We start from the raw sequence: 22614 nt of genomic DNA, 5'->3' as shown, positions 1-22614 counted from the left end.
GCATGAATGTTATTTTGTAGAATGCTACTATAGATTTGCCAGTAACTTACATGAACAGAAACCTGGTAGATGGATATTCTAGACTTGCCAGGAACTAAGGTGAATGGTATTTTATAGAAGGTTATGGTAGACTTGCCAGAAACATAAGTGAAGTGGCATTTGTTGGGAAAGTATTGTAAACTTGATACAGAGTCACACGAACAGGACATTTGTAGAAGGTTATTATAGATTCATCAGGGACATACATGAACATGAATCTGGTTGAAAGTTATTGTAGATTTGGTAGGGACTTATGTGATGGTATCTTATTGGATAGTATTGTAGGCTTGCCAGGGACATACATTTGAAGAAAAATATACTAGACTTGCCACAGTTGAATGTGTTCTTTTCTTTTAGTGGACTGTAGACTAACCAGTGTCTTATATGAGGTCCAGTATTGTAGGAGGCTATTGTGGACTTTTCAGATAAATAGATGAAGTGGTATTTGGTGGAGATATTGTAGACTAAAGAAGGAATCACATGAACAGGAATGCAACAGGAGGTTATTGTAAACTTGCCAAGGACATGCATCAGTGGTATGTTGTGGGAGAGTATTGTAGATATGCAGGGAGCCTAAAAAATAGGCATTTTGTAGGAGATAATCATAGCCCTGCCAGGGTCATATGTTGTATATGTTAGAGAGTTCTTTTGACTAGCCAGTGACTTACATAAAGTGGAATTTTGTTAGATGCTATAGCAGATTGGCAGCGAAAATAGGTGAAGTAATATTTTGCTGAAGAGAATTGTAGACTTTGGAGTAACATGAACATACTTTTGTGGGAGTGTGTTTTAAATTTGCCAGGTACTTGGAGACTTGTCAGGGACACAATGGAATGGTGCTTTGTGAAAAAGTATTGTAGACTTTACAAAGATTTGAAACAACAAGAATATGGTAGAATGATACTGAAGACTTGCCACCAACATAAGTGACTGTAATTTTGTAGAAGGGTGTATTGTGCTTGCTTGCAAGGGACCTACAACAAGAAGCATTTTGTAGAAGAATATCATAGAATTATCGGTGTTGGACGTGCTATTTTTGGAAGCGTATTGTACACTTGCCAGGGACTTACATGAAGTCGTATTTTGTAGGAAGATATCGGGGACTTTCCAGAGAAAAAGGTGAAGTAATATTTGGTGGCTTAAAAGAGAATCACTTAAACGGGAATTTGGTAGGACATTATTGTTGACACCATTATACCACTTCCTCCCCCTCTATCTATATTTCACATAAATTAATATGTACTTGTTAGATGTTTGAAGCAACCCATCTATTATATTTTTCCATTACAGCTTCTTTTTGTTGTGGGCCTACTTTGCAAATGCGTGACTCTGAGGTTGTGTTTTAGGTGCTCTGTGCTTCCAAGCAACAATCTGCCCTTACCTATTATCTTTTGCCATGGACCTAAAAGAAGACACATTTCATAGGAGACTTTCTAGACATTCCTTGGTCAAATGTGATAATATTTTGGGGGTACTGTAGACTTGCCAGAGACTTGCATGGAGTGACATTATATAGGAGGTTATTGTAGACTGGCAAGGTTAATAAGTGAGTTTGTATTAATGCCACTTGGCAGGGGTATTACTAAAGTGTTATTTTGTAGTAGAGCACTGCAAATATATATCAGTGACTTACATGAAGAGGCATATTGTGGGAGCATACTGCAGACTTGCCAGTAACCTCTATGAAGAGGTATTTTGTGGGAGCGTTATATAGACATGTCTGGGAACTACCAGAAGACATACTTTGTTGGAGTGTATTGTAGACTTGCAAATGACCTACAAGAGGCCTTTTGTGATAATGCGTTGCAGATCTGCAAGGGACCTACATCAAGAGCAGTTCTGTCTGAGCCTACAGTAAACATACCAGGGATGTACATTGCAAGGTATTTTGTGAGAACATGTCGTACACATGCCAGAGACCTACATCAAAAATCATGGAAGCGTATTGTTAAAATTAAAGGGACCTACATCAAAAAGGCTTTATCTAGGAACATATTGTAGACATGCCAGGATCCAGGTTCCTACAGAGAGGAACATTTTAAGGAAACAATTTGCAGACATGAAGATACATAAATGAAGAGGCATTTTGTGGGAGTATTATGACTGAAGACAGGCCAGGGACAGTTTTAGCTCGAATATTCAAAGAATAGTCTAGCTATTCACCTCACATTGGCATCGGCGTCGGCGTCACACCTTGGTTAAGATTATGCATACAAGTACATATGGCTATCGTTTAAGGCATATAGCTTTGAAACATTTTTTTCTTTTTTTCTAGGTCATTTACCAATCTCACTGAATCAAGTCCCATAGCTCTGAAATGTATAGTGGCCAAATTATGCTCCCTTTTGGACATAGAAAATCCTGCTAAAAGTTTAACATGCAATTTACCTCAATACATGCAAGTTACCTCAAAACTAATGCAGATATTGAATTGAAACTTACATGTGTCTTCGGGTCATAAAACTAGATAATATCATCAAGTCCCATAACTCTGACATGCATTTTGTCCCCTTTTGAACTTAAACTTATGCCCATGAACTGAAATTTGACAGCCTATTTTGTTGCATGCAAGTTATCTACAAAACTAATGAAGGTACTAGATTGAAACTCTATAGGTATTTTAACATTTAGGGTAATATTCCTGCTTCTGGGACAACAAATCGAATAGTCGAGATTTGCTGTCTTACGGACAGCACTTGTTATTTGCCAGGATTGTTCTTGTAAAATGGCAATATGCAGAAGAGTAAAATACACCTGTTCATGTCTTAATGAAGAAGCATATAGTAGGACTATTGCAGACTATTTTAGTGCCCATAGAAATCAGTCAACATATATCATGAAAGGTGATTCTTGTTTGAAAATGAATAATGCTAATTCTATTTAATTTGGATATAAATCTTTAAGCCTTTTTATGTTCAAACTGGAAAATTAATTAAAAAATATTCAGTATTTCTTAGGAAGATGTCATACTATCTATTCCAGATTTATTTTTCTTGAACACAAATGTGCAATTTTTAGGAGCCATAATTCCACTCTATAAATTAATTGTTGTATTTGACAAAGTGAGATAAAACCATGTAGCACAACATTATCCTGTCACACAATACTAATATATTGAGTTACAACCTTGTTGCACAAAAAAAAAAAAAAAACAGTAAAGATTTGAGATTCAATTTGAAAGGTAATAGGCATACTTTAGTTACATAATTTTAATAGCATTTGTATTTATCCATTTTATGTAATTTTATGCATAAAGTCATTTTTATGATATATATCAGTTATAACCTTGTTTCACTGAAGTGACGATCTTTTCAGGGTATTTAATCTTAACAATGAAATTTCAATATTTGTAATTTTATTTTAGTCAAAAGATATATGCCGAATGAAGGGTTTTTTTTTAACGGAGCTTAGCTATTTTGACGTCATTCAAACTTTATCGGCGACGTAGCAGAAGTATACAAAGCGACCCGAAGGAAATTATTTCAGGCACTTTAGTAGAACTAAAAATCTTCCTCTAGACATTTCGATAGTTTTCTCAATGGAACATCCGAGCTGGCCACAATATCAAAGCGCTGAAGGACAATGTTTCGAAGACAGAGACATCGTAAAATTACCGAAAACAACTCGACAAAAATGGCCTATGTCGTGTTTGTGGATCACGCGACTTTACAACTCGAAAGAGATTATTATTATACGCTAGTAGCATATTTTATATTTCATGAATTAGACACGGGAACCAAAAGTACAAAGTTCAAGTAGGCACAGTTATTTTAGTTATATGTGTAGTTTACTGCATCATGCTTCATAATAAAAAAAGATTATTGAAGGATCATCTTCCTAGCGCTAAAACGTTATTGTAGGCTTCGGTGACTACTGTAGGCGTACATTTATTACCGCGGCAAAAATTTAGCGCAAACGCACTTTTTGGTGAAATATCTAATTAATGCATGGACGTGAATTAGCGCTCTCGCGAGACCGCTAATTTCTAATTTTAGCGCTGTCCGAGATGAGGCTCTCGGAGATTTACGGAGATTCACGAAAATTTTCGGAAATAAACTTAACCGTCGGCAATTTTTATGTAATGTGTTTCTGCTGTAATTATACGTCATACTGCTTATGAAAATCTTGATGTAAACTTAAAGGTCCAATACTAAGGAAAGTGAACATTTTAATTTCTTTTAAAAAGCACAGAAACTATTTCATTTTATTGGAAAATGAAAGTTGGTATGTAGAAATTCGAAATAAATCGCAGTATATGTACAATAATTTTTCTATGAAGTATGAAGAAAGTTAAAAAGACCTGGGGGGTCATTCTGTCGATTCATTGAAATTTCAACATAATACACATACATTTCTTTGAGTTCCAAAGACCTTCTGTAAATTTTGACCTGCCAGTCTTCATTATTTAGTGTCTTGCAGAAGTCTATGCACTGGCTATGAAAAAAATTGCCAACTCACTTCCCTTTAGTAATGGACCTTTAAATAAAAATCCGTTAGCTAAAAACTTTAAAACCTGTACCAAGTATGACTTTAAGATAGTGTGCCGTGATGATACTTGTATTTTTTCAATGAAACTTTCAACGGTGATGTAGCTTTATGTTTACGTACAGTATATAAAGTATAATATTGCCTACGTAACTGTATTGTTTTCTTGTATTTAATTATAATAATCTGCGTGTTTTATATTCAGTATACTAGTTATAATTGTTGAAATAAAACGAGACTGTCACACATTTTAATCATTGAATCCCCTTTGTCCTACATGCATTGTGTCTGAATACAAACCTTTTACACCTTTCCGTAAACGAGCGACTGCAACAACGGACACGCCCGAAGGTGATACGGAAATCGATAACAAGTTGATCAAATGAGAAAAAAACACAAACTACAAGCTTAAATATTTTATTTTGCATGATCATATATTTAAAATAATAATATGAACAATAAACAGGAATATCATACGAACCTTAAAATATCAGCCAGCAGTGTAACTGGTGCAAACTCTCAAGAATATTTAATTGCAAAAGTTCGAAGAAAACATCATCAAATGAAAATGTACCTGAAAATGCTTGGATAAATTAATGCGCGGACATGAATTAGCGCACGTGCGATAGCGCTAAAAGCGCTGTTATTAGTACACCGCTAAAATAAGTAAGCCTACAGTAGTTCCTAGATTTCTGCAAACTATTCACTTATTACCCCTATGCATGAAAAAGATAAATTACTACAGATAGGTTTGAGCAACGCCTTTAATTGCTCAGTGGTAAGTGATTTGAAAAGAAAAAAATCAAATGTAAAGATCAAATCCAGAACTGCTTAAGGAAAATGTGAAACTATCTGTAGTGTAATTTATCGACAAGCAGTTGTTTGAAAAATGATAATAAATTCCATATAGTTTCACAAGGTGAAATATGTTGTTAAAGCTACTAACGGAAGGAGAATAACTTCTACTGCATACATATATTTGTTAGATGTATGCCTTTGTATTCCCTTATTACAGGTAATACGAAGAGATTGCGCTTGGCGCTATTCCAACGGCCTGATATTCAAGTGAGGCAGCACTATAAAGGTGAGCATTGGGTTAACTTCTACATGCCAACACCGTCGTTAATATGACTGAACAAATGTTAAAAAAGACGTTCAACACAAGCAAGTACGCACGCAGGCACAGTTTTCCATTGGTTTGAAATTAATATTGACAAACGGTGTTCACTCAGCTCTATTACCAGGATGTTTCATATGAGTAAAGAGGCAAAAGAGTAAGTTTATACATGATATAAATAATATCACCTTTGCAATATCCACCTCGATCAGTCACTGGATAATAACCTTCATTGCAGTTCTCGCATAACGAAGGAGCAACACATTCTCCGCCACTGTTTGTTACAGTTTTAAATTTGTGTTTAACGTATCCCTCTCCACGTACGTTACAACTTTGCTCACCATATCCCTGGCGACACTTCGCTAAATGTAAGGAAAAATTAATATCATTTGTTGCTTTTTATAAAGTACTGTTTTTACTATTACATATGCAAGTACATTTTGAGTCTTGAAATAAAAAGATACATTTTGTGTAAAAGAAAAGAAATAATTCCACCGCTGCAAGGGTTAAGAAATAGCTTAAAGTTTGCCTCTTCAATTAATAGTGAAACAGTTAAAGCTGGGAAAAATAAACGTCACTGGTCACATATACAAAAGCTAATTTGTGAATAGTTGTGTATAAATATAATTATACAAATACCATTATAATGAATTGCGTTTCTGTACGTGAATATGGCTGTTTCGACTTTTTTATATATTATTAGTATACTTTTTGTACTATGTTTTGAGTGTTGAGGCCTCAGACCATAAACATAATTATATAATTATCTTCCCTGAACATTATCTTTGTGGAATCTGTTTTTCTGATGTTTTTTTTTATATATATATTACATTTAACTCATTTGTATGTGTGTATTTGTAAGGTTAGCATGGGGTAGTTCCCCGACCCACGTCTAAACATGTGACGGGGAGAATAAACGGAGTTACCCATTGGGGCCTCAAACGAAAAAAAAAACCACCTGTTGTAAAAACCTCGAAATTATGATTCCAATTTTAAACATGAAAATCGCAACAATACTTAGCTTGTAAACTAATGTGCTTCAAAAGTGTTCAAGTTAATCAAAGTATCAATATTGTGAACTGTATTCAACGTACGTGTTGTACACTCCAACGACGATTTCGGTCTTGACCAGTCTTTGTTCTCTCCATAATACCCAGCACAACATTTTACCACCTGCCTGTAGCTGCAATATGATCTTTATTAGGTAAACATACGTACGTGTAAGTACTGTAACAGTACATATTAGTATAAATACTGTGTACATTACTCTGATATATGTTATAAATAATGCAAATCAATGGAATAAACTTATATCCAAATCTATTTGCGAGTCCTTTAAGCCAAACGTTGCTTTATTGTATACATGCTAAGCTTGCTTAATACCGTATGATTTTTATTGTTTAAATATATTCCCACCCCTCCCTTTCTCTCTCTCCCTCTTATAGTTGATTTTAAGCAGCTGATGAGATATATTCAAGCAAAAGAATAATTTTAACTCTGTGTGTGTGTGTGTGTGCGTGTGTGCGTGCGTGCGTTATTCAATGCCGTCTGTATTACTTTCCGCTTTGTTGAATGTCTTTATGGTATATTGTTATAATGGTGGTACGCGCCTATTAATACTCTTATATAGATACGAACAAATCACCACCAAAATATAAGGTACCGCTTAACTACATCCAAGAGCCTACTAGTCATTCAAGTTAGTTGCTGTGCTAATTTACATTGTAGTTACATGCCCGAAATGTACTAACATCATAACTTGTTTACATTTACATACACCGTCTTTATCCCACTTATCATTTCTCATAATTAGCAGTATCATATTATATTCTTTTCCGCCATGGGAGTGGAGAAATCATATATTCCAAATGTGTAAGTTAACCTGATCAAGTGAATACAATGAGTTTAAATAGTGTGCATAAATGTAAATAATTACAATTCTGTGATAGATTCATGTTCCCTTTTTTACACTGTTATAACTGCAATAAGATTGTGAAAAAGTATACAAATTTAGTATGAACATCTTACATCAAGAGTGAACAAGAAAAACACGTACACAATTTAGCAGCGTGTGGTATGTCTTATGTGGTGGTATCTCGAATCACTAAGCGTGTTGAAAACCTTTGAACAAACCCTACATTACATTTTCTAATAACGCATTTCGTTTTGCATTGCTATTCAAAATATAAGCGAATGACTTATCGATGAATCTTAAAACTCTTGGCGATATTTTTAACACTCGGCCGATAAACGCTCAGATAAGTTACCTAACAACATTATTAGAATTCCCAAAGAAGTTACCAGTTAATAACTTGTGCTTACACTTTCTTGCATCCCCAAAATCCAAATAAACCTGTGCATGTTTCTGTAGATTCTTTGTCATACTGATAGCATGGTTCTCGTCCGTAACTAAAGCAAAAACGTAATTGTTGTATAAACATTAGCACAATCAAAAGTACAAGTAAAATGAAAATTGCAAAATATGGATTACATTTTCTTTATGAAAGACAAAGAAAAAAGGAAGGACATTCCACACTGCTATATCTGCGATGATTTGTCAACATCAAATGCATTGTTTATTTTTGACATGTTGCTAGCATGAACATTATGCACATTTATATATTCTTTTCAACAACATGTTTTTCATTTAGCATAGTTTACACAGAACACATTTTGGACAAGCATATATATATATATACTTAGGTCCAACATTTATGACTTCTAACGTATGTGTATAGAGAAGACCTAAGAAATCTTAAAAAGAAGTATAGCAATAGTGGAAACCCAATAACATAAGGCATTATAACTGAAGGCGTAGTAGAATCGTGTGTTATGCTACGTTTCAAATGATAAAACCAAAATATTTATAAAAAAAGGCCTGAATATCGAATGTTTAATGCCAAATAAAACAATAAAGTCATAATTGTGTATTGAGGAATGCAGGATCCCAATAATTTATTTCAATAACTAACTGCATAGCTTAAGTAATAGAAGGATATATCTTCGTTTAAAATGTCATTGGCCTTTGTTACATAACATATCGCTTGTTGTTCTTTTTTTTCGAAAAAATAAGCGTAACATGTTTCAGTCAAATGCTGCACGGCGAGTCGAACTAGCCATTGCGTTAAAAACCTCCTCGATAGCCTAAAGGTAGAGTGTCCGCTTCGAGTGCAAGAGGTCGTGGGTTTAATCCCCGGCCGCGTCATACCAAAGACGTGAAAATGTGTACCAGTAGCTCCCTTGCTTGGCGCTCAGCATTAAAACATATTCAAACGATCTACAATCATCAGCAATCACCTCTTATATATCCGCTACAGCATACATATACCGCATCAGACATTGGCTGAGTCTGTCTGACTCTTTCGTTATCAAAAAAGATATTACACAGTCTCAGGCACTCTAGTAGCACAGTCTTTGTTAACCCGTCACTATTGTCCAATTAGAATAGCTAGGCATGCGAGGAAGTTGTTAAAGATTACTTCACATGTTCGCTTATCTTCTGGCATTTTGGTCTGTTTAGAGCTGATGAGTTGGCATGGTCACTAACAGGATACGCAAACGTGATCAAACGTAAAAATGTCTTGGTTCGGTCCCACAAGTCAGCAATCATACTAATGGCTAGCTTCAAACACTCGCAAGGTCGTTCGGCAAATATTACTCTTGGCAGCAAAACAAGCAAACGCATCTGTCCAGTACGTGCATTACGGGAATACCTCCACTTACGCGGCGACTACCAGGTATCTCTAATATATGATTTTATCCTAATATGTGCGGAAAATAGATTTTCTGAAACAAATCATGGATTTGCAACTGGATCTCCTGGTTATTACCAAGACTGTTGAATGCATTATAAGGGTTTGATATCAATATTTAAGAACAAACCAAGAGCCAAACGGAATGCTTTTACCATTTTCGACTGAAAAATTGATTTCTTAAAATGCCGAATAACCAGCTTACGACCAGAGGTAGTTGGTTATTTACATTCGAATTACCAACTGGCTCTCCTGATCATTATGAAGACTTCTGTATACATAGAAAGTACTGAATATAAATATCTAAGAATAAATAACAATAAATGATTTTATCTTTTTCGACTGAAATATTGGTGTCTAAAAATGCAGAATAACCAGCTGTCTAGTTTTTTGACTGGGTCTCCTAAACGTTTGACGACGAAAATGTTGGATATAAATATCTGAGCAAATCAAGCAATCAACTGAATGATTGTATCTATTTATGTCTAAAATTGATTTACTGAAACATACCGCGAATTGTCAACTGGCACTCGTAGACGATACAAGACTGCTGCACTCGTGCTTTTTTTCACACATAAAAGGAAGAAATATTTCAATTTAACGCTTGCTTTGCTCTTAGATATCAATATCGAACACTTCCAATTACACAGAAGTGAACCTATGCTAAATAAAACGTAACAGACTTAAACTATTTTACAATTTACTTTCTAAATATTTAAACATGTACTTGCAAAACAATTAAAAAAACTCGCAGTTATCAGTTTTCAAATTTCGAAGACAATATACTTCTATGGGATACAATCATTCAATTTGACGTTTGATTTTAAATATTCATATTCAACCGTTTAAATGTGTAGATTCGCCTCCGCGGTAAATTGTAACAGGAAAATATTTTCTAAAACGCTCTGTCAAATAAACAACTGCCTAATACCAGTAAGCAGATGGTTATTCAGCCGAATTGGCAGCTGGTTGTCCATGTCCTTTATACAATTAAAGTGCTAAATATTAATATATAATAGCATATAAAGGGCTAACAGGAATGAATTTCTCCCTTTGAAAGATGTAAGGAGATTTTCAAAATTTGAATAGCCAACTACCTTCCAGTAAGCAGTTGGATATTCGTGCGAATAGAAAACTTATAAACTTGTACCGCCTCATATGACAATGTTTGCTAGACTATGTTTCATTTGGAGTTTAAAATGTAATAGAACTGGCCAATATGTTTTGAATAACCAACTGGCAACTAGTATGTAGCTGATTCTTCAAACATTCACCTACAAACTGCCTAACAACTTTACCCTCATCCTTGAATCTAACTCGCGACCTCAGGATTGGTAGTTGTACAAACTGAGCAAACTACACTCATTTTATTTACCATTCACTTCATGAACGTCATAATGCGTGCGAAGGGTTTCCAACGTCAGAAATAGGATAAACTGTTTTCAAACCAGATATATTTGCATTTGGATGACATTTGAGTACTTTATTTTTGACACCCGAGAAGCTTATAGTCATTTTAAGATTTTCTTAAAGAATTGCCTGTATTTGCCTTTTGTAATGTATAGCACGATGGGAACCGACTCTGGAAGTTTCGGAAAAAGTAGCCCTTCAAACGGATCTATTACTTTTTTTATCTGGGCAATTTGTACACAAGGGGTACCATACTAAAAGAAACAAAACAAGCTCGGCGTGATTCAAATGCCCATATCAACGGGCTGGAATGATATTCACTATGAAATGCTGTCAAATACACTACAGCGACAACTTCCTTTACATTCTCGTGCACAGTTAAACATCACATAAATCTTACAGTTTTATTGCACATAACGGATATCTGACAATACACATATGCGAAGTGAAACAATAGGCAAAGCGGAAAAAAACATACACATAACGGAACACAGTTCGGCCGAAAAGTAGTAACAAAACGAAATTATCATTCATACGTTTTCAAATACAGGCAGGATTTTATGTCATAAGAAGTCGTAAATTACAAACACTACTGCATGACCAAGGGGATGTAAATTGCAAAAAGCTGATGATAGTGTATTGGCCATTTATCTGATACTCAGGTGGTTTTAGTGACAAAAGTGCCCTAGAAATCATTTTATGATGGTCGGCATGTTAATGCCCGAAGACAACACTTTCACTGAAGCTTGAACCTTCCCGGTTACTTTGATAGCTGTCTCTAAAAATATAACAAAGCTTTATGTAAATTAGAGGGGTCAAAAGGTCATGCTATGAAATTCTGATTTTGCAATTTTTCTGTGTAGCTTTTTTTTCCCAATGATTATGTACTGGCAACTTTTCTGGAAAATTGTACCCTAAATGTATTATGAAACTATTTTTAGTCAATTATTATTGATGCAAAGCTAAAACAGAACATGACCAATAGAAACAATGTCTGCAATTAGGGTCAAAGGTCATGCACTTTATCTATTCACTTTAAGGCAATGTCAGTCTATAGATACTATTAATGCGTATAATCCAAAAGTGATGAATGGAATTTATTCAATCTTCACACAAAGATTAAGGACATTAGGGAAAAGTGCTTTGTACAAATACAATAAATTAACTTAGCTTACATTTTGAATTATCTCCCTTTATTAAACTTACATATACCATTTCTTTTCCAAAGAATAACTCCAAAATTATCCAATCGTTTTTGTTGAAATTTCAAACAATGATAAAGGCCATTAAAAGAAACTGAAGTGTATAAAAATCACGAGTCTGTCTCGCTAATTCAGTTGGCTGAACCATATCGTTAAACACTAAAGGACACTAATGAGGCACAATATGTTGTTAAATTGTTTACCCATTTTTAATGTCTGCAAAATATCCATTTCATTTAAATAAGAGTAGAGAGAGATAGACTGGCAACTGACCTAATACTAAAAAGCATTTTATCTTGACATTACTTTCTATTCAGTCTTCTAAATAGTACTTACGTTAATGGCATCAGTTAATCGTTACTAAGCTTTTATCAAAAGGTCTCTGGTAACCTATTTGCTCAAGGGAATGTTCAATTATATAGAAAATATCTCAGCAGAAGGTCACAATCAATAGAAATAAAGATTAATATTTACTGTATTATGTACTTGTTTAAGCACACATCAAATATTCGACCTCAGCTCCTTGACACTTACGTTATCATCAATAATATCATGTACAACACAACAAATGATCTTTGATAGTTTTATATTCCCTTTGTCTGCATATCTTGTATATAATTTAACACAAATATTTTAAGTATTGTTATAGAAAATTGATTCCTTTTTGTATTTCAGCATGCTTTCACGGTAACGTTTGTACCGATACTTACATTATTTACTGTTGAAAAAAATGTACTACATAATACAGGTATAATTCTGTTTCTTTTTATATTTGTGAGTTCTTATACAAGTCACTTTCACATAATTCTGATAAATAAAATGCCAATCACAATCACAATTTACCAAACTTTGAGCGATGACAGTCATGCTTTGTTTAGTGTACCATTTATTTCACCAAAATCTACGTTATACACTTAAGATTGACAAGCTTTTCAAAGTTACACAGTGAAAATTATGTTTCAGTGCTTAGTTAACAAGTATCTCTAAAGTTAATGACTTTTGAACAATTCTTTATGGAAATTACTTTTAAGTGCAACTATGAATGTTGATCTCTTCTTCTGGATTGTCAATTTTAGAATAATAATCCATAAACATAAAACAATACTTTAAAGTGCTTGCTTTTGCCAGATGCAGCTTATTGGTACATTGCTTATGTCATTTGTTTATTAAAACTCTATATTGATAAGGAGTTAGTGGTGCAGTGGTTAGCAGGCTAGGCTACAACGCCAGCGGTCCGGGTTCAATTCCCGGTTGCCGCTGATATCCCGACTAGTGTTCAGTGCTGAGTGATGTACTGACGCCACTTAAAAATAAACTTTACCATAAAGATGTATCTTATTGTTTATGTTACCTGGTCGTTACTCCGAAAACACACATTTCAAATACGTTTTATTGTATAATAAACATTTGATAGCAGCAAAGAGTTACTTGTTTCTCTGGACATATGTTTTACGGCTTTCCTTGGTATAAAATGTTACAGACAAAAAACTGTATGTAGCAAAATCCATTCAATTTAGATGTGTACGCTAATACTTGAATGAGACTTAATGCAACATACTTAGAGAAAACTAAAAGATATAATTGTCGATTTGAATAAGTAAAGTAGTCCGTGTAGTCTAATATATATATATTTCTTAGTATTTTCTTTAAAAATGCCTCCCTTTAATAAAACATTACTTACTTCAACAAATCTGGGGTTGATAAAATTTCATTGGGGTGTGGATTTTTGCCTATTCGGATCACACGAGGCGCGCAAGCTACTGTTATAATGAACCTTTTATGAGATACATTTATTTTTATTTTCTGACGGAAATCTTCAATGCTTATCGATATTAAATTGGAACTAAGTGAAGTTTTTATGTGCGCTCTTTATAAAACTGTGCCAGGTCATGCATATTTATGAAAGTAGTCCGGCAGCGTACAATAAAAAAGGTACAATACGTAATTTAAAAGGTAAAACACGAATTCTTTATGCCTGTTTATAATTTATTGATTGTGAAATACAAGCCAAATATTTTACAGAATTTATGTAAGATACAATAAAAATCAATATATCTGAAACTTTTTTGCTCGAAGAAAAGGGTGGGTATAGAAATGGGCTGCTTTCATCAGTCCGTCCTCTTGTCCGTCACACTTTGTATCCGGTTCATAATTCTGCCATCCACGCAAGGATTTTGAAAATCTGTGACACAACTGTTCCCTAAAATGTATCGCTTGCAAGACCAAGCTCTCTGTCTCAAAATCAAGGTCACACTTAGCAGTCAAACATAGCAAATATTTTTTTTGTTCAAATCATTAAGTTGACTTTGAATGAATGAACATTCAAGTAACTAAATTACTTGGCAAACACAGCCACCATAGCAAATTGATTCGTCACATGTAAGACCAAACCTCTAGTTCAAGGTCAAGGTCACATCTGGATATAAAACATTTTGGTATTTTTGTCTTGTCTGTAACTTTTAATGTACATAACTCTGTATAAAAATTACATTACAAACAATACAACATGTACAAAGGACAAGGTCACATGCACCCATATTAAGCTTCTTTTTTGTTAGCTCGTCTGATTTTTTGAAAAAAATGATAGGTTATTGTCACCAATTGATCGGCGTCGGCGTTGGCGTTAGGGTTGGCGTTGGCTGGTTAAGTTTTATGTTTAAGTCAGCTTTTCTCCTACACTACCAAAGCTATTGCTTCAAACTTGAAACACTATTTTACCATCAATAGCTGACTCTGTACAGCAAGAAACATAACTCCATCCTGCTTTTTGCAAGAATAATGGCCCCTTTTGGACTTAGAAAATATCAGATTTCTTGATTAAGTTTTATGTTTAGGTCAACTTTTCTCCTAAACTATCAAAGATATTGGTTTGAAACTTGCAACACTTGTTCAACATCAAAAGCTGACTCGGTACTGCAAGAAACATAACTCCATCCTGCTTTTTTAAGAATCATGGCCCCTTTTTGGACTTAGAAAATAATGGGTAGTCATGGGTACGACAATATTTGTATTATACAGAGACAAAAAAAATCAAATGAGCATCTGCACCCGTAAGGCGGTGCTCTTGTTTGTAGATGAAATTACTTCGCTTTTATATCATACAGTACAATAAATGTGTTTTTCATCAGTTTTCCAACTATTTCAAGAATTAAATTACTATTGGTATATTAATAGATATATAAAAAAGTTATTAACAATGACAGATTTACGGAATATGAACACGATGAACACAGACACAAGTCACAACTTTAATGTATATTTAGGTAATACAGCATTATTATGATTGCAATACAATACGTTGATATGCAGTGCAGATCGGCATTGACCAACACTGGTATGAACTATCCATGTTGTTTTATTCATTTTAACCATAAAAATATCTTGCATTTCATTTGTTTATTAATCACTTCCCTTAAATATGATATTTATTGAATTATCCCCTTTATCATATTTACTTGTCCTGAACATTACAAATGGGGAAGGAAGTATGTATAAACTGCATACAGGAACAGATACATTTACTGGAAAAGAAAACATAGATCTTATAAGTCCACATTTAAAAAAAAATCAAGTAATGGTTTAAGAGATAGGTTCTTAAGAGAACACGTTAAGGAATTGTACACCAACATAACACTTTCTTTTATTATATTATATTATGCTTGTCCTGAAAATAAGTGAAAAATCTATTCAAGTTTCAAGTTGACATTTGATTTCAGATAGTGACAGAGAACATTGAGAGGAAGCATAACTCTTTCGACTGTCTATACCATTTTATACCTTTTTTGTTATTTTAGGCCAACAAAGCTCTTGCTGATAATGAACGTTTTTGTAAGTGCCACTTAAAGACAACATCTTCCATTTAATGCAATAGACGATTATACAAGAGTTTGTACATTGAACCCGTTTCAATTCTGTGGGGTAAATGTATTCAAGTTTATATAGCTTACACACTTAAAAAGGCCTATAACCTGAATCTTTCTAAATAATATGCGTTTATTTGTGTTAAAGTCTTAGATGTTTAATCATTGAATGGAATAATATACCCAATTACCCTTTTGAAAAGAGAAAAGTATAATTTATAGGCAATTTATTTCTGTTCTTTCAAATAATAACGTGACTAAATGGTAAGCATTGTTGTAGTAACAGTTGATAAATAATACCCTTTTGTATGCAAGATTATGTATCTTTTGAGTAGGCAATAATTCTGACCATGATTCCTTATATTTTATAGCACTTACTGCGACCTTTGATATATATTTGTGACATTTAAACTGAGAAGCATCTGTATGATCAAACTGTTTGCATCAGTTAAATGAAGGAAATTTTCTTAACGAGAAATCAGAAATATTTGCTTAAGAAGCCACACTTCAAATTAGAATAAAGCAACGAAAAGAAACATTTAAAACTTTACAGCATATCCTGCCAGAAGTTGAAATTCAACAGTGTTTCATAACAATATGTATGCAAATATTTCATTAAGATTTACTTGGACGTTTGTAATCTATAAAATAAAGGCTTTTCTAAAATATACAACCAACATATACTGAACAAAACAGCTACCCCCCCCCCCCCCCCCCCCCCCCCCACCCCCCTTCATTTTGCCAATATGTTCAAAATAACATAAAATACTTCTTGAAATGTAGTGTATACTCAAAACAATATACTATTGATGATATGCCGAATTTTTAACAAAATCAAAGCACGTCTTCAAATATATATTCATTCATTTTACGATTGCAACCCATTTTTGACAGGTCACAAAAAATAAACAAAAATGTTTACAATTTACATGTACATACTAAAAAGGAAAACGTATTTTGGGAAGATGATCTTAGTTGACGTGCCTTTTCTAAAAAGAGCATTCATCATTCGTGTCATATTTAACCATTCTCTAGAAAAAATATTAGTATGAAAAGTTCGTATGCTTGCAAATGTTATTCACTCGTTTTCTACAAAACAGCTTTTATGTGTTTTTGTGACTTTTTACAAATTGGGTGAATTAGTAAATTGAATAAAATTATATGTTTGCGTCAATAAATATTTTTGAATTTTTAGTATGATATTAATAACACTTTGGTCTAACAATATACTAAATTTCAAAATTGTATTTACAGAAATTGCAAAGACATTGAAAAATAGCAAATGGCGGTTAGCTATTTTGTTCAGCGTTTTTAAGTGCGTGTCATTATTTATCAATTGGATACAAGTGTATAGTTTCAATTTTAAACCTATAATTGTAAATCAAATCCAGAATAATGTGAAATTATTCATTAATCATTGCATCAGTACAGAAAAATATGTGAAAATATTAGTATAACACGTGACCTTTTGACCTCTATAATTTGCATATAATGGTCATATGTTTTTTTGGAGACAGCACCCAGATGAACAGGGGATGATTAAACTTTAACAAAGTCTTTGTCTCCAAGCATTAACATTCCGGCCCTCATAAACTTTTTTTCAGGGGCAAAAACTACCATACTATGACTAAATTATGAAAAGTGACGAAGTGTTAAAATCGTATTTATAGATTATTAAAAAAATATCTTGTTAAAATTAACGTTTGAATCATCATTTAATTTTCCAGTTTTATAGATACGTAAGTTAATTGCATACATTATAATTATAATAGTGTCGATTACTGAAGTGACATTATAAAAATGATATTTTATCTCATACCTGAACTGAAAAACAGCAGAAACAAAAATCAATCGAAAAAGATTTAATTCCATTTTCAGAACTTCAAAACATTTTCTTTTCTTATCGTAGTTTACCAGACGACTAGGATTTACGTTAGCAACTGCAAGTCTGATGAAAATAAGCACGTAAATCTAAATCAAGATATCGGTTCGGTACTACGTTGTTGATTGGATGGAAATAACTATCCAATAAAACATAGATAGCAAACACATAACGTTATCATTTTAAATATTTCTATTAAAGGATAAAGACGAAATGCAACATAGCTTACAGGTTAATATCAAGATGAACACGAGTGAATTCTAATTTGTATTTGGGTGAGCAAAATATTAATTTAATTTATTTATAGGACTCCTGGATAAATGGATTAATATGTTTTATTATGAAATGTTGTTTCCTCCATCTCCGTTTTCAGTTCATTAAGGAGGTACATGCATCAGTACGTGGATACTTTTTCAATCAGTGAAATTCAGAGTAAACACATTTTGCAATAATCATCAACCTAAATAATAAACATTTCATGTAAAAGGTGTTAAAGTGTTGAGTCATTTGAATAGTTTTCGCATAATAATAGTCTTCTTGTATAACTTGTGTACGTATAAATGCGCAACCATTGAATTCTAGTCATCTCCTATATCTGTTGTAGACAAATGGACTGAGTAAGATTTTCAAGATCTCAAACGTCATTTATTCATGATTTCATTTCCCATCTCGTCTTTGTTAAATTTTGCCGCTGAGAAATGCCTAAACAGTTCGGTCGACATGTTAAAATCTGATAACTCATCACGGACGCGAATAATTTACATAAATATGTATTTTGCACACCTTGTCTACTGAGGCATGCTGCGTTAGCTGAAATAATTACCAATTTAATTCTATAAATATAATCAATAATGTTCACTTTTATTGCATCAACAAAAATTCGATTAAACCGGAGTGCATAATGCAGACTGTCACGCACAACTTCAATGCTTGTGTTGGATAAAGCATTTACTTGTTAAATAACAGTTCTTTTATACGTTTTATATATTTGGTATTTATGTTTTAGTTGTAGATGATTTAAAATCATGCACCTGTGTATTTTTGATAGAAATGTTCCATTTCAAGCTCAAGTTCTTCTGCTGTAAGGTGTTGATACGTGCCAATAAGATAATATTATGATAATCGTATTTCGAAATATACCCCACCGTTTTCTTTCAACACACCACTAGAACTTCAGTACAAAGAATATTAATAACTTTGACTTAAATAAGGAAAATGAGTTCTAACATGACGAAGTGAAAAAATGCATCCCTGATACAAACAGGTTCTGAAATAAAAAAGTAACTAAAGCAGCGATTCATCTGCAATTCGATTTGTCTTATGACCAAAATGCTATATTGTATACATGTCATGCTTGTTCAATTTGTAACATCGTTCATATTCTTGTATGTTTTAAATTATTATTTCTGTTGAATATTTCTTATTCTTATGACCAAACTTTTGGCATGTGTTATTTGTACTTGCGTTCAATAAATGTTCTCTTTTTATATTCTTTTGTCAAATGTACTTGTAGTATGTTCTATTCTATTAATGTTTTAACTCTTTAATTTATGTTCTATACTTTAACAGCACCTTGACAAAAGTCTTAGATGTGGATGTATTTAATAAACAATAAGAATAATAGAAATAAGGACAAAGTGTACGTTTTGTTACGAATGATGTCTTTATATGCATATATTTTACTTGAACACTAAGAATGTAAAGGCTGTGCATGCAGACATAATAAGTAAATGCTCTCCCTTTTGACATAAAAAATGAAACGTTGATATACGAAAAAAAAGCAAGTTCTTGATATAAAAAGATACATTATTAACAAACAGCAATCAGCAAATTAAAGGATAAAACAAGACATTTGCATTCAAATATTTACAAGACAGTACAATATTCAAGAAAAAAAAAATAATATCCATACAGATGTTTAATATAAATCAAGAATATTACGTATACACTTCGGCAACATTTGGTCTGCCGTATTATCTTTTGGTTATGAAATTTATAAGTAACACATACATGCATGTTTATTTTTCTGCTTTTCTAAGTTTAGTTGTCAACTACATGCACAAATTTGCACTTAGGGATCCGATGGCTTTCCTGTCTTTTTATCAATTATTGCGTGGCATTATAGTATACGCCGAGATGTTTAAAGATCGGTGAGATAAACTCTGGTATAGTTGAAATAATGCAAAATAAAGTAATGTAGATATAGAAGCTAATCGAATTGTTTTATCTCATTCTAATGATTCTTACCTTACATCAGGTAAGCATTCAGTCACTCTGTTATAATGACTAGCACTATTTAGTGACCTGTTTGAGCACTGGTTAGACTTTGTATCACGTACAACAAACACATGTACATCGCATTGTTTTAAATTATCCTGCTTCTCAATCATGAGCAGTTTTGAAGAAAAATGAGGGAAATTTACGTTGTATGAGTGTCATTGAATAAATAATACATATGTCTTTTATCTTTTAAAGTGTACTGAATAAATCTAAACCTGAAGCATCACATTGCATTCTGTTATTAAGGAAAGACATGGACGTATTTTATTATTTTATGTAGTTTACTGCAACGGCAGGTAAACATTGGCCTGTACATTAAGTAAATGCTACACAGATGATGGGGCATAAACATTCACTATAATTTTACTTCCTTTTTTCGTAAACTCAGTCCGACTCAATTTTTACATTATCAAAATTGTATTGGGTCAAACGGGGCCCTTCGACAGTTACACGAGAAAGAGAGAACTTCCAGGCATTCCATCGTTGTTTAGAAACAAAACACATTGCGAAAATTTACCTAGTATGCAACTGTAACAGTCAGTTGGCAATTAATTCATATACATTAAATCTAAGAATGTAAAGAATGTTTAGCGATGCTTGCTTTATAATCTTTATATTGAACGACCTTGTACGTATATTACATTTAGTTTTGTATTGTCTACGAAATCTATATCATTTCTATTTATTTAATTTATGTAGCATTTTGCACTATATTGTTACCAGTAAATCTTCCTTTCCAGCATGCAGAAACGTCAGAGACAATGATGCAACTAAGCAGTATTTTGTTGTATCTTTATGTCTACTCATCTGTTTCAATCGCCGTGTCGTCGTCGTTTGTGAATTATACGCCCGGATATGAATACCTGTATACCCTCACATCAACCATAGAACTGAGAGGAGTACACACATTCCTCGCAAATGGAAAGGTTAGTTGTTGTTGCTATATATTGCTATTAGCAGTACTACAACATCTGTCACAATGCAACAGAATATTTGTTTTAAGTTGAATTGTCAATGATACTATGTTATCTATAAAATGTAATCTTACATGGGTACTTTCAGATTGGTTTTGTCAACATTGCAGACAATGATAATTTCCAAGAGCTACTACTAATTGTGCATGACCTGACATTCAGCCCCAAAGCTCACTCGGGTAAGAAATGTACACTTGCAGTTACGATACTTAATGATAATAGCAGACATTTAGTAAGATGGATAAACGTAATTTTATCATATCATCAGTCTAATGATTAGATTCGGTTAATAACACGGACACTGAGCTATCTTAAGCACTAATAAGTATAAGGCATAGTATTGAAGAACAATTGTATGTGATGGCCGTCCATCAAGAAAATTGCCCGGGTGTTACTCATATTGTCTGACATAAGTGTTTATATGGCACCCCGACAAGTGCTACTTATAATTGCAAATGCTAAAGACATTTTCCAGGTAAGAGGGCCAATTTTGTTGACATAATATTCAATTTTAAATTAAGACATAATATGATCATGTAATAGCATTTTAATCAACAATGTTTTTTTTTTTCACAATCTCTTCGCAAAAGGCATTGGATTAATTACAGGGTCATTATAAAATACTTAGCTTTTAACACTCTAACATAAAGGGTATAGCATTTCTAATATTAAAAGTTCAAAGACAATATTTTATTCACAGAAGCAAGCAACCTCAAGTACGATTTCTCAAAATGGTAAGTTTTCTCATATTTTTGCCACGTCATCTATACATTGCTTAATGTAATAGTTACGGAGCCGAATAATTATTATGTGATACGACTTGTTAATACATGTATCCTTATAAATACATCACTCATTGAGTAACTGCATTGATACAGTTACCAGACTATCATCACTAGAAATATTAGGTTTGTCAGCAATGATACGTTTGTTTATTATATACCTATATAAATTTTGTCAAAATACAACTTTTATTTCTTAGATTATTATGAACAGACAGAAAAACAATCGTATTGTACTCTTTGTATTGCATGTTGCAGGACTACTTTCATTTATAATGCATGACCTGAAAAAATTCTATAAATAGTGCAGACAAAAACATAACATATTTCTATTTTAACATCGTCAAATATTTCACAACAAACAAAAAGTCTGATGTATATAAAAAAGTCCTTACAACAGACGCTAGATATGGCATGTCAAACGTTGCTAAATTATATATGTATGTTATTATTATTGTATGTTTGTTATTGTTATTCAATGTCTTGTCATTCATATTCTAAAAGTCATTATTGTTATTCTATATTTCGTTATTGTTATAGTATCTTTGATACTGTTATTCAATGTCGTGTCATTCATATTCTAAGTCTTACCATTTTTATTGTATATGTCGTTATTCTTATTGTATGTTCGATATTCTTATGGTAAAAGTCATTATTGTTACTCTATATTTCGTTATTGTTATTGTATCTTTGATATTTTTATTCAATGTCTTGTCATTCATATTCTAAGTGTTTCCATTGTTATTCTACATGTGTATATGTCGTTATTCTTATTGTATGTTCGATATTCTTATTGTAAGAGACGTTATTATTGTTCAATATCTGACGATT

General features: G+C 32.9%; 1 protein-coding gene and 1 long non-coding RNA gene across 2 annotated transcripts in view; one reads left to right on the top strand and one right to left on the bottom strand.

Moving 5' to 3' along the window:
- Positions 1 to 17809, bottom strand: part of LOC123523221 (uncharacterized) — a gene marked incomplete at its 3' end in the record, with an annotated part of 68694 nt that extends 50885 nt beyond the window's left edge. Inside the window, exons 1-4 of the mRNA XM_053534140.1 lie at positions 17685 to 17809; positions 7964 to 8050; positions 6736 to 6824; positions 5830 to 6003 (exon numbers count right to left, since the gene is read on the bottom strand). Of these exons, the coding sequence (XP_053390115.1) occupies positions 5830 to 6003; positions 6736 to 6824; positions 7964 to 8050; positions 17685 to 17737 (403 nt within the window). The remainder of the gene's footprint in view (positions 1 to 5829; positions 6004 to 6735; positions 6825 to 7963; positions 8051 to 17684) is intronic.
- Positions 17810 to 17956: 147 nt separating this feature from the next.
- On the top strand, positions 17957 to 21180 carry LOC128553034 (uncharacterized). Its single transcript, XR_008369229.1, has 3 exons — positions 17957 to 18022; positions 20768 to 20953; positions 21090 to 21180. It is a non-coding gene; the product is annotated as an uncharacterized LOC128553034 (long non-coding RNA).
- Positions 21181 to 22614: the final 1434 nt, after the last annotated feature.

Source organism: Mercenaria mercenaria, unplaced genomic scaffold (genome assembly GCF_021730395.1).
Source record: "Mercenaria mercenaria strain notata unplaced genomic scaffold, MADL_Memer_1 contig_3408, whole genome shotgun sequence".
Classification (NCBI taxonomy): domain Eukaryota; kingdom Metazoa; phylum Mollusca; class Bivalvia; order Venerida; family Veneridae; genus Mercenaria; species Mercenaria mercenaria.
The sequence above is the reverse complement of the archived record's forward strand: the minus strand, read 5'-3'. Positions and strand labels throughout refer to the sequence as shown.